The sequence below is a fragment of the Anthonomus grandis genome, chromosome 6, assembly GCF_022605725.1.
Source record: "Anthonomus grandis grandis chromosome 6, icAntGran1.3, whole genome shotgun sequence".
In the NCBI taxonomy this organism is placed as follows: Eukaryota; Metazoa; Arthropoda; class Insecta; order Coleoptera; family Curculionidae; genus Anthonomus; species Anthonomus grandis.
In genome coordinates, this window is record NC_065551.1 from 7,153,518 (window position 1) to 7,167,025 (window position 13,508).

Here is a 13,508-nt window from a genome sequence, read left to right on the forward strand (position 1 = left end):
TTTTACTGTTTGGGAATCTTGTGTTGGTGGTTTGTATTTAAAAATGTTGAATGATGAATTTTGTCGAATACCCGTTTTTAGAAATTAATATCTTCAATTTTTTTAAAATGTATTCAAATGTAACATCTTTACCTATGGTGTTACTATAGTAGTTAAAAATGCATTACCAATCAGTTACATTTGCTATAAGGTGAATCAAATTAAGGCGTCGTGACTAAAGGTAAAATTTGGTTCACCATACATAAAAATAATCCTAAAAAAAATAAGAAATGGTTTATTAAGCTCATCTATCAATGCATTCAACGTATTAATTCATCAAATTCTGTAAATATTTTTTTAACTCTTGTAACATGTCTTATAACTATTGTCGAATTCTATTCGTGCATATTTTCCTAATATGGTGACAAATTATTTCTGTAGATTGGGGCTGTGTATCATAAACTTTATTTTTTATATTCCATCAAAGAAAAAATCAAGAAAAAAGTGGGCTACGATATATCTCGGTGATCAATGAATGAGAAGGCTATTTTTTCCAACCCACGAAATGTTCATAATAAATTGGATCATTAAAATAATCAATAATCATTTATTTGGGACAAGGTTCCCCATTATAACTTTGTTTAAATTTGCTAAATCTTTAATGTTTATCAAAAATCTATTATTATTTGCAACAGTCCTATATGTGCTCATTGATTAAAAGCATTAGCTATATTAAGAAAAAAAAAAGTACTATTACCAACTAGTGTGAAACTAGTTGCCAGTAAATAGAAATTTTGAAACATTATACCATTTTTATTTATATCTCTTCCTTGTCTATTCCAGTTGAGTTGTTTAAAACATCTACTTGTAGAACTTCTCTTTCTCTCTTTCTTAAATAACTAATTTCCCTTTTTAAAATTTTGTTTAAATAAGAAAACCCTTTTTTACATTTTAATAAATTGGTTAACTTATTGGTGTTTATCTAAACCATAAAGTACATATTTTTTAGCTACATCATTTTATGTCATTCATTCACCATTTGATCATTTTTATGGTAATAGGATTCGTCAGATACAACTTTAAGAGAACAATAAAATACATATGTTAAAGTGCATGCATCTATCATGATAATTGGAAGTTCGCAAATTTTAACTAGATTCTTAAACCAGAACAAAAAAAATATCAGAATTAATGCTTCTTCAATTCTTAACTAAATGTAACTTTCTATTTCATTTTTGTAAACATAATCTTCCGAAAACTTTAATTGTTTTGTTTCTCTACGATTGACACCTCTGAAATTTGTCAGGGTGACCAACATCGAAAGGACACGATCACGCAAAATGGTAGCCATCTAGTAGTGATCATTTATTTTTTAATGGATAAACAGTCTATACTCTATTTCAGAAGTGTATAGAGCAATAAACTGGGGAATTCCGTTCTGTTTGGCTACATTTCGTGGTAGTTCATAGGCGCAGGTACTTATAATATTTATGAATTTAATTTTTACGGATTAAATGCCTTTATTTTGAAAGAGATTAAATACTAAATAAATACTTTTAATCCTTTTGTATAGGTACCTGACTAGTATCTTTTAACGCTTTGTAACTTGCAAAAATGGGGTCAGGTAATATATACAGACTATAAATACTTTTAAATCATATTTTAAACGTTAGTAGTCACTGCTACGCTGTAGTGTAATCACAATATTATTATCCCAATATTTAAAAAATGGAGGTATTCAGTCCAACGAAAAGATGTACTAAAAATTCTCCACTATCGCTGAGTGAAAAAGTTATTATTTTAAATGTACATGATTGCATAAAACACGATTACCCTAGTTTTACTGTGCAAGAAATTGTTGAAAAATGTTCTCGAATGAGTGGAATTGGAAAGTCCACCATTTTGAAATTGTTGCGGGAAAGAAAAGTAGCAGGTCAAGTGGAATCTCCCAAGCAAAAGCCAGGACGACCTACAAAAGTCCTTGATGAAAATGCTAAATGTATAATTCGAAGAAAAGTTCACTCTTTTTGTTTTAAAAAGGAAATACCCACCCTAGACAAAATTTTAATGGAGCTTGGCCGAGATGACAGTATTCCGTTGATAAGTAGAAAACTTTTATGGAAAACTTTAAAAAATATGGATTTTGCCTGGGAAAAGCATAACCGCAAAGCACTTTTACTGGAGAGCGACGAAATTGTTTGTTGGAGACGACAATACTTGAGAAGTATCAAGCAGTACCGCAGGGAGCAAAAGAAAGTTTTTTATCTTGATGAGACGTGGATTAACGAAGGTTATATAGTCCAAAAAATGTGGCAAGACAAAAATATAACCAGTGCTCGCCAAGCTTTCATAGAAGGCCTGTCTACGGGTATTAAAGTACCTTCGGGAAAAGGAAAAAGACTTATAATCACACATATTGGAAGCGAAGAGGGATTTTTAAAAGAAGGTCTGCTAACCTTTGAGTCGACTCGCACAGGAGATTACCATGAAGACATGAACTCAGACGTTTTCGAGGACTATTTTTGAGAAATGATAAAATTTCTTCCGGCTAATTCGGTGGTGGTTATGGATAACGCAAGCTATCATTCACGGCGAATAAAGAAGATGCCAACTTCAAGTTGGAGAAAGCAAGAAATTATCGATTGGCTGACTGCAAAAGGTATTTGCAGCAAATTTGATAAAAAAAGAACTGCTGGCAATAGCAAACTTACACAAAACTCGTTTCATGAAATACGCCGTGGAAGATATAGCTGAAAAATATAATATAACTGTACTGCGCTTACCGCCATATCATTGCGAACTAAATCCTATAGAACTGATATGGGCGCAGGTAAAAGGATTTGTAGCAAGACAAAACACGACTTTTAAAATAAAAGATGTTAAGCTACTGTTTGATCAAGCTATTACGGAAGCGACACCAGAGAATTGGCGAAAAGCAGTCCAGCATGTAATTAAGCAAGAGGACAAAATAAGGGATCTTGACAACCTCATCGATCAGACAGTCGATCCTTTAATTATAATGTCAAGAGGTGATGACAGCTCGTCAGATGACGAAGAAGACTACAATCTATTATAATTTAAAATTGTTATACACTGTTCAAAAAGTGCCAGATCCAAAAGTGACATTTTCAACTGTTTTACTCTACATATTATGTTCAATAAATTTGTGAAAAAAATATATTATTCCATTTAAACAAAAGTAACTTTCTAAAATAAAATAGCATTTAAGTACATTAATTATAAGGTAAAAAACAAGTCCCAGTTGCACGCCTTTGGCGAACCGTTTTCAATGTTTATCAGTGGGTAACAATGGGCAAAACTCATAAATTGACCCAAAACCGGGTGGCACTACCTGCAATCAACGAAAAGAAAGAATTTTACATTGAAACTAATACCCAACTAAGGTAGTGGCATAAAATATTGGTGGATCACCAGGTACCACTTTTGCATACCTAATGAGGTTTTATTGCTCTACACACTTCTGAAATAGAGTATAGGAATATTTATTAAGTTCGTGAGTTCAGTACAGTGAAGTTCGGAATATTACGCAAATAGTTTGCGATATTTAAATCGAACATAAATAGTACTAAATAAGTACGATAAAAATTAATATTTTTACTAGTCTGTAAGTGCGTAAATAAATCAATTGCCTATTTTTGTGCATTGATTGTTTTAACTTTTAATTCACATTTTAACGAATGGTAAAAACGCTATATTGATGTCAGGTCTGAATACGACGTCAGTGAATTAGACATTGCTGAAAAATAAATAATAGTGGACTGAAATAAATCGGATTAAACTCTGTGAAAATGCTAAATCTGATGGATTTAAAAGTTGCTGAGCTGATGGAAAGGGACTGCGCTACGACGGGAAATAAAGCAGACTTATAGGAGCGGCTTCGTAATGCATTACTTAAAGAAAGCGATGACCTGGACAACTTTATTTTTGCTGGTGCAATCAATATCGGTCAAATTTTCTAGCAATTTCGCTGCTAGACTTTGAAAACAGTTGAAAATGTCACTTTTGGATCTGGCACTTTTTGAACAGTGTATAACAATTTTAAATTATAATAGATTGTAGTCTTCTTCGTCATCTGACGAGCTGTCATCACCTCTTGACATTATAATTAAAGGATCGACTGTCTGATCGATGAGGTTGTCAAGATCCCACATTTTGTCCTCTTGCTTAATTACATGCTGGACTGCTTTTCGCCAATTCTCTGGTGTCGCTTCCGTAATGGCTTGATCAAACAGTAGCTTAACATCTTTCATTTTAAAAGTCGTGTTTTGTCTTGCTACAAATCCTTTTACCTGCGCCCATATCAGTTCTATAGGATTTAGTTCGCAATGATATGGCGGTAAGCGCAGTACAGTTATATTATATTTTTCGGCTATATCTTCCACGGCGTATTTCATGAAACGAGTTTTGTGTAAGTTTGCTATTGCCAGCAGTTCTTTTTTTATCAAATTTGCTTCAAACGCAATACCTTTTGCAGTCAGCCAATCGATAATTCCTTGCTTTCTCCAACTTGAAGTTGGCGTCTTCTCTATTCGCCGTGAATGATAGCTTGCGTTATCCATAACCACCACCGAATTAGCCGGAAGAAATTTTATCATTTCACCAAAATAGTCCTCGAAAACGTCTGAGTTCATGTCTTCATGGTAATCTCCTGTGCGAGTCGACTCAAAGGTTAGCAGACCTTCTTTTAAAAATCCCTCTTCGCTTCCAATATGTGTGATTATAAGTCTTTTTCCTTTTCCCGAAGGTACTTTAATACCCGTAGACAGGCCTTCTATGAAAGCTTGGCGAGCACTGGTTATATTTTTGTCTTGCCACATTTTTTGGACTATATAACCTTCGTTAATCCACGTCTCATCAAGATAAAAAACTTTCTTTTGCTCCCTGCGGTACTGCTTGATACTTCTCAAGTATTGTCGTCTCCAACAAACAATTTCGTCGCTCTCCAGTAAAAGTGCTTTGCGGTTATGCTTTTCCCAGGCAAAATCCATATTTTTTAAAGTTTTCCATAAAAGTTTTCTACTTATCAACGGAATACTGTCATCTCGGCCAAGCTCCATTAAAATTTTGTCTAGGGTGGGTATTTCCTTTTTAAAACAAAAAGAGTGAACTTTTCTTCGAATTATACATTTAGCATTTTCATCAAGGACTTTTGTAGGTCGTCCTGGCTTTTGCTTGGGAGATTCCACTTGACCTGCTACTTTTCTTTCCCGCAACAATTTCAAAATGGTGGACTTTCCAATTCCACTCATTCGAGAACATTTTTCAACAATTTCTTGCACAGTAAAACTAGGGTAATCGTGTTTTATGCAATCATGTACATTTAAAATAATAACTTTTTCACTCAGCGATAGTGGAGAATTTTTAGTACATCTTTTCGTTGGACTGAATACCTCCATTTTTTAAATATTGGGATAATAATATTGTGATTACACTACAGCGTAGCAGTGACTACTAACGTTTAAAATATGATTTAAAAGTTTTTATAGTCTGTATATATTACCTGACCCTATTTTTGCAAGTTACAAAGCGTTAAAAGATACTATTCAGGTACCTATACAAAAGGATTAAAAGTATTTATTTAGTATTTAATCTCTTTCAAAATAAAGGCATTTAATCCGTAAAAATTAAATTCATAAATATTATAAGTACCTGCGCCTATGAACTACCACGAAATGTAGCCAAACAGAACGGAATTCCCCAGTTTATTGCTCTATACACTTCTGAAAGTATAGACTGTTCATCCATTAAAAAATAAATGATCACTACTAGATGGCTACCATTTTGCGTGATCGTGTCCTTTCGATGTTGGTCACCCTGACAAATTTCAGAGGTGCCAATCGTAGAGAAACAAAACAATTAAAGTTTTCGGAAGATTATGTTTACAAAAATGAAATAGAAAGTTACATTTAGTTAAGAATTGAAGAAGCATTAATTCTGATATTTTTTTTGTTCTGGTTTAAGAATCTAGTTAAAATTTGCGAACTTCCAATTATCATGATAGATGCATGCACTTTAACATATGTATTTTATTGTTCTCTTAAAGTTGTATCTGACGAATCCTATTACCATAAAAATGATCAAATGGTGAATGAATGACATAAAATGATGTAGCTAAAAAATGATTGATTTAAAAGTTGCTGAGCTGATGGAAAGGGACTGCGCTACGACGGGAAATAAAGCAGACTTATAGGAGCGGCTTCGTAATGCATTACTGAAAGAAAGCGATGACCTGGACAACTGTATTTTTGCTGGTGCAATCAATATCGGTCAAATTTTGCGAAGTCTAGCAGCGAAATTGCAAGAAAATTCTGCAACAAAGAAAACTGTGCCTCACTAAGAGACAATTTTTCCAGGTTGGAATAAAAAATTTTGGACTACAATGCAAATTGGAAAAATACGAAATTAATAGTAGAAACTCTACAAAATCTTCTTTATAAAGAAAGGAGACTCTTTCATTAATATATCGCAAAATACAGGAAGATCAAAGCAAAATGGCACCATTGGACGTCAACACGTTCGATGAGTTGCCCTTTAGACCTTCAGCAGCGGACCACAAGAACAAAGTGCTAATATAGCATCTGTTGGGCTAATGTGCCTCAAACCACCTCAGTTTGATGGTACTACATCATGGCATACTTATCAGTGCCAGTTTGAGGCTGCAAAAGCCAATTGTTCCTCTTTTAAGGAAAAAATTCACTGACAATACATTGGCCTTAAGAGGAGATACTGCTGCCATCCCACAAAGAATGTTTCCCGAAGAACAAGAAGTCTACGATCACCTAATGAGATATTTAGAGATGCGTTATGGCCAATCTAGAATATGTCTATCACATATATAGTACTTTTGGTTCGACCGATGTATTTAGATAGCCAGGAAAGGATCATGGAATATTTGACAGTTCAAACATTCTTGGCTGGACTCCGCGATGGTGAAATGAGACAGGCTTTACTGCTAGCACATCCACCTAAGCTATAAAAAGTTAAAGAAGGGCATATTAGCAGTCTTAGCAAAACTTCGACAAGTTGCAGTTGTGGACATTAACCGGAATTCCGATTCTGAAAGAATAAGAAGAGTTAGTATAATTGTTGGGCACCGGTCTTAAGTTAGGCTAAAGAAGGAGGCTGGCCAAGACAGTGGGAGCTTATAAGATAATTGAGATCGTGTCCAAGGAAGATGTCATATACCATCTAGCAGGTCATGGTTTTTAAGTAAAGAAAAAAGACTGCTCGACCAGAATCTGCGTAGATTATCGGCAGTTTATTAACGTGTCTGAAAAGGAGTGCTATCCTTTTTCTTGAATTGATGACACTTTGGACACACTGGTTGGATCGAAAATCCGAGAAGTACATACTGGCAAGTTGAGGACTACATAAAAAATCTGGGAGAAGTGTTTCTGAGGCTACGAGTTTCTCAGTCAAAGTTAAGCCCAAAAAATTGTCATGTGTTTCAAAGTTTGTCAAAGATTTGTCAGTTCCCAAAGACAAGTATGAGCTATGCAGCTTCTTAAAATTATGCACTTACTACCGATTGCTATGTGAATTCATTATGGGATTTGTCAACATCGCAAAACTATTGATCAAGCTGACAGAAGAAGAACGTAAATTCCAAAAGCCCAGAACTGTCATCACCTAAAAGAGGCTCTGACAAGCGCACCTGTCCTGAGCTATCCCCTGCCTGAATGAATGCAGTGCTTCTTCCTACTAAAATGCAGAGGGTCAAGTAACCAGATGAATAGAAAGGCTACAGGAGTTTGACTTTGATAGTGAACCTACCAGGGAGAATCCATAAAAACGCAGAAGATGGCCTATCAAGAAGACCCTGTCCAGAGGACTGGAACCATTGTCAGCAGGCAGAGGGGAATAATGCTTAATCAAATAAGGTAATCCCGATATGCATATAATCCCATTTGAATAAAGGAGGGGAAGAAGCGATATAGGAAGAAGTTACAAGAATTCTTCCAATGATAAGTCATATGGAGCACAATGGAACTTCCTTTTTTTGGAAGATGGACTCTTGGGGCAGAGGGTTGACCATGCTAAGAAAAAAGGAAAGAACGCAAATTGTTGAGCTGTAATGTTGGATTCCAGAGTTGCTAGACAAAGTCAATGCCGGTCTCTCAGGAGGACACCTTGGAGTAACAAAACACCCTGGAAAACGTAAGGAAAGTATTTTGCTGGATCAATAGAAAGGCCGACGTAAGAGACTGGTGCAGGAAATGCGTTATAAGTTTGGCGAGTAATGGGCCGGAGAGAAAGTAGAATGCTTTGATGCGTCAGTGCAACGTGGGAAGTTCCTTTGAAAGGATTGCTATTGACGTTGCTGCTATATTTTCCGAATCAGTAGCAGCGAATAAGTTCATTGTGGTGTTAATCGACTACTTCAGTAAATGGTTGAGGCGTGTATATTTGGAGCAATATTCAAACCAAGGACGAAATTTTGAATTCAGCCTGTTCCAGAACATCTGTAAGACGCTCGGAATCAAGAAAACGAAAACTACTGTATTACATCCGCATTCAGGTGGTAATTTATTCATTTGTTTCTGGTGGCTTATCGCATCTTTCCAGAGGCAATCGCGCTGCGAGGTTAGAATGGTGCCAAGAATATCAAAACTGGAATAAACATGATTGGGCTACAGTTTTATTCACCGACGAATCCAGATTTGGATTTCATCCAGATTCACGTCGAGTGAGGGTATGGAGACGATTTGGAAATGCAGAACGGTTAAGACATGTCCAGGAAGTGTATACATACAGAGGGGGTACAATTATGGTATGGGCTAGAATAATGATGGGCGGTAGAACCGACCTCGTTTTTCCAGATCGCTTCCTTACAGCTCAACAGTACATCGATACCATTCTTCAATCTGTTGTTCGTCCGTTTGCTATCGCTGTTGGCCGAAACTTCCACCTAATGTATGATAATGCGCGTCCACATGTCGCACGCGTAGTGAGAGACTGGTTGGAGAACGAGGGGATTGATGTATTGCCATGGCCAGCACAATCTCCTGACCTTAATCCAATTGAGCATGTATGGGATATGCTCCAACGAAGAATGACTCTACAGATGGGTGACATTTACACTGCCTTTCGTTTCCGGGAGCGACTAATAGCGGAATGGGCAAAATTACCCCAACAAAACATCGACAACGTTATTTTGTCTATGAACAATAGATGTTGAGCCGTCATAAACCAGCGTGGAGGTCATACTTTGTACTAATTTGCGTTTTTTATAAAGATTTTTTTTTGTATCTAATTTAAAAAACATTTTTTTTTCATAATACAAAACAATAAATTTTTAAAGAAATTGTAGACTTTTTTTTTAATTTTAGTTATAGGCAGTTCTTTATTTTTGTAATTTTGGTTATTTTTTTAGTATAGTAAAAGAGTCTTAATTACTATAATTCAGCTATTATTTATCCAGAACAATTAAAAAAAAAATAAGGTCAATTTATAAAAATATCCCTAGACTTTTCTGATGTGTTTATATACATATATATGTCAGCTTCTTTAATGTGAATAGAACACACTATAAATTATTAAATTTTTAGATTATCCTTTTTACTTTAAATGAAAGAAAGATACTTTCTTACTGGGTAACTAGACATCACTAAGTTTTACCTAAATACATATACAGCAAGTGGTTTTTCCCTCTTATTTATGAATTCGATAGCTTCTTCAGCAGACTCAACAGTAATTATAGGCAAAATAGGTCCAAATATTTCTTCCTTCATTATAGCATCATCAGGCTTTACGTCTACTAAAATAGTTGGCTCGATTATGCGTTTTGTAGAATCTGTGTAACCTCCCATTACAATTTTTTGACCTATAAGAATAAACTGTTGTAAAACTAATTGGAGTAAATAATAAAATAGGTGTACCTGCAAGAAGTTTACTTAGTCTTGCAAAATGATTGGCATTGATAATTTTGCAGTAGTCTTTATTTTCTTTAGGTTCATTGTTGTACCTAAAATTTAACAATATTTTATGAAATTTTAGTATTTAAGAGGTAGTCATAAAATACTAAGAGTTATTATTATTTCTAGAAAGATAAATACGAAAAAGATATAGAAATTGTATTTAAGTTAATAAGGATATTATTAAAATTATTAGATCTATATCTAAAAAAACTATAAAAAAATATTTATTAGCTGAAATATTTATTATTCATGCATTTTCCTTTGCAAAATTAAACAGAAGGCTGCTTTACTTAAAACACTTAATACGTTTAAAGATCAAAGCGAAAGTCGAATATAAAGTCGTTTACTTTAAACTGTACGGCAATGATTAGTTTCAGATGATTAAACAAAATGTCATTGAGAATTTTTGCAGTGTTACTAATTACTAAAGAATTTGAACTAATTAGTGTTGAAATGAAAGAAGTCTTGGTTTTAAGGATATATTTTTACTTAAAATGTCTACACACACTCATGTGCCAGTCTCATCTGAGATGATGTATACGATTTAATGATTTTGACTATTTAAGTCTAATGATGCATAGTTTTTCTATTTTTTATTCAACTATTATACATCTCTTTGAATAATATAGCCGAGTTTATTTTATCTATGCCATCATTAAAAAAAGAGCTGCCGAGTTTGTAAAATTTTCTAACAGGATCCTAATAATTCTTTTTTTACATTATATCTTAAACTTATAAAAAGGTGCAAAGCAAAATGAAAAACAAAAGTCCTTTCTACTTAACAATGTTTATTTTCAATTAATTCCGTTTCAGTTTTTACACCATTGTCACAGAGGGCAGAGGGGATATTTTGTTGATAAACATGCTTATTATTCCATGTTGCCAGTGATTACTCAAGTTTAACAGTAGAAAATAAAGTGATATAATAAATTATTATAATTAGCAGAAACTCGTTGCATTCTTTATTATAAAGCAAAAGAAAGAGTGAAACTCGTTTAATTACCAAAACTATTTTGTACTATATTTATACTAAACACTAATAATAATTAATATTTTTAATTTGGATTCTTTAAATTATCTTTCCGAAGTATAATTCTAACTTCTTGGTACCCTTGAGATATCGCAAAACACGATTTGCAGCCTTCCAATGCTCTTCGTTGTAACTATTGTTTAATTGAGAAAGATAACTAACCGCATACGAAATATGGGGTTTAGTCATAACTGCTAGGTACATTAAACTGCCGATCAACTTTTGATAGGGCACTGAGAAGCTACAAATTTTGCTTTTTCTAAGATTTAGCCCATTTTCCATTGGCGTAGTCACAGCATTACAGTCATGCATATTAAATCATTCGGCTTTACCCACCAAATCTTTAATTTTAAACTCTGAACCCAATTTGTTTTTAAGACTTTCTGTCTCTTCAGAATTACTATACTCGCCGGCACAAAATTCCGCCACCCTGAAATATTGGCGAAGTTTGATATTTTATAATTTTTTTATTTTTTATCAGATTCTCCCGATTTTGCCATCAGTTTTTAGATACATTTGTTGTGATTTTTTAAAATAATTTTGTAAAGTAGCATTTTTCGATTAGGCTATATTATACAGGATTAAAACAAACTGTTGTTTTTTCTCGTAATTTCAAAAGACCCTGTAGGAAAATTAAGGTGGATAATTGTGGATAATCTTTGATGTATTCTAAACATTTCGATTTTTGATTCATTCCATTATCTCATTTCTGCTGCGAGCTGCAAATTTTTTATTAAAACGCTGATTTGAAGCTTATTTTTAGATAATTAATGTCAAGTTTTCGGTTAAAAATTATCGACGTTGGCTAAGGACGCAATTAATGTGACATAAAGTTTGACAGTATCACTATTATAATTTGTTGTATGTCAATATGGTATTAACTCCAGCAGACGTGGGTAGAATTGTTGCGTTAATAGAGGATGGCCGTAGCAAAAGTTATGTCGCCCGTACTCTGAGATTTCCGCGGTCTACAGTTCGAGATGCCTAGAATAGGTATTTACAGACGGGCATTTTTACTAGACGACAAGGCTCTGGCAGAAGGAGAATGACCACTGCAGCTGATGATCACTTTGTCACCATTAGTCCTTTAAGAGATCGAAGATCTAAAAGATGACTTGCGAATACTTCGTGAAGTAAGTGTAAGTGAAAGAACGATACGTAGAAGATTAGCAGAAGCTGGACTTTATTCACGAAGGCCAGCAAGATGTCCACAATTACTTCCTCGGCATCGACAACACCGACTGAGGTTTGCAAGATCGCGTTTTGAGTAGACTCTAGAACAGTGGGCAAACGTACTATTCACAGATGAATCTAAGTTTAGGTTTGTTTAAGGACGCCGGATGGTCGTGAGCGGGTATATAGACTTAGAAATGAAAGATATGCTGACTGCACCATTTCAGAACAAATCTCATATCGTGGCGGTTCAGTCATGATTTGGGCGGATATTTCTACCGAAGCACGCACCAATCTTGTATTTATTGAAAATGGAGCTCTAACCGCCCACCGTTACATTGAGGAAATCCTTCAAGAAGTTGTTGTCCCATTTGCTCCATTCATTGGGAACCAATTTACATTAATGCATAATAATGCTATAATCACTCTTATCGTGCGGGCGTATCGGATTATCAACGACAAACTTTTGTAGTTACGTTTCATTTCAATTTGCGCAACAACGTTTTTCAACTACAATGCGTCAGATACACGAAACAGATATATGCAGCGTTAATGTATCAAAAGAAGATAAAATGTTAAATGTCTGTGGTTCTAAAACAATTACTTTCATAACAAACATGCCTGTCTCGTTTCGATTGACAGATGACATTATTTGTCACAAGATAATTTAAATTTCAAATTATAGAAAAGAAAAAGCCTTTTTGTGGATTTCTAAATGCTCAAGCCAAAAAAATGGTACTTAATGTTATTAATTACTTCGAGAACAAAAAAGAAAATAAAGGGTTACCTAAGAATGTACAAGAAGAAGTAGCTAAAGCGCTTGGAATTAGTTTAGGATTTATGAAGTATATAGGCTAAAAACAAATATAACGCTGCCATTTCTGAGGGATGTTTTAAAGCAACGCGGCACTTTGGAAATTAGATTTTCTGCTTTATCAAAATTAATTAAAAGCATAGGTTTTCGCTATAAAAAAGACTGCAATAGAAGATATTTGTGTGAACTACCAAATATTGTGAGGCAACGAATAGGATTTTTAAGACAATATACACAAAATGAAAAATCAAAGTTAAGGAAAGTGGTATTCTTAGATGAAACTTTGATATTTTCAAACGGGAGTGGAATAAAATCTTGGCAAGATGAATCTGTGAAAAGTGTGAAAAGAAAAAAAGGATGTGGTCAGGGAAAACGGTTTATTATTTTACATGCCGGGTCTTCAACGGGATTCGTTCCAGGTGCAAGTTTAATTTTTTCTTCTAAGTCTAAAAGTATGGATTATCATGACAATATGAATTGCGAAATGTTTGAAAAATGGTTAAAGGAACAGTTAATACCGAACTTGTAAGAACCTTCCTATAAGAATAGTATTAGACAATGCGTCGTATCATTT

At 34.2% G+C, this 13,508-nt stretch overlaps 1 protein-coding gene across 1 annotated transcript in view; it reads right to left on the bottom strand.

Moving 5' to 3' along the window:
- Positions 1 to 13,508, bottom strand: part of LOC126737756 (aldehyde dehydrogenase, dimeric NADP-preferring-like) — a 51,601-nt gene that overhangs the window by 4,110 nt on the left and 33,983 nt on the right. The window contains exons 7-8 of the mRNA XM_050442786.1: positions 9,879 to 9,964; positions 9,619 to 9,823 (exon numbers count right to left, since the gene is read on the bottom strand). Coding sequence (XP_050298743.1) covers positions 9,619 to 9,823; positions 9,879 to 9,964 — 291 coding nt within the window. The remainder of the gene's footprint in view (positions 1 to 9,618; positions 9,824 to 9,878; positions 9,965 to 13,508) is intronic.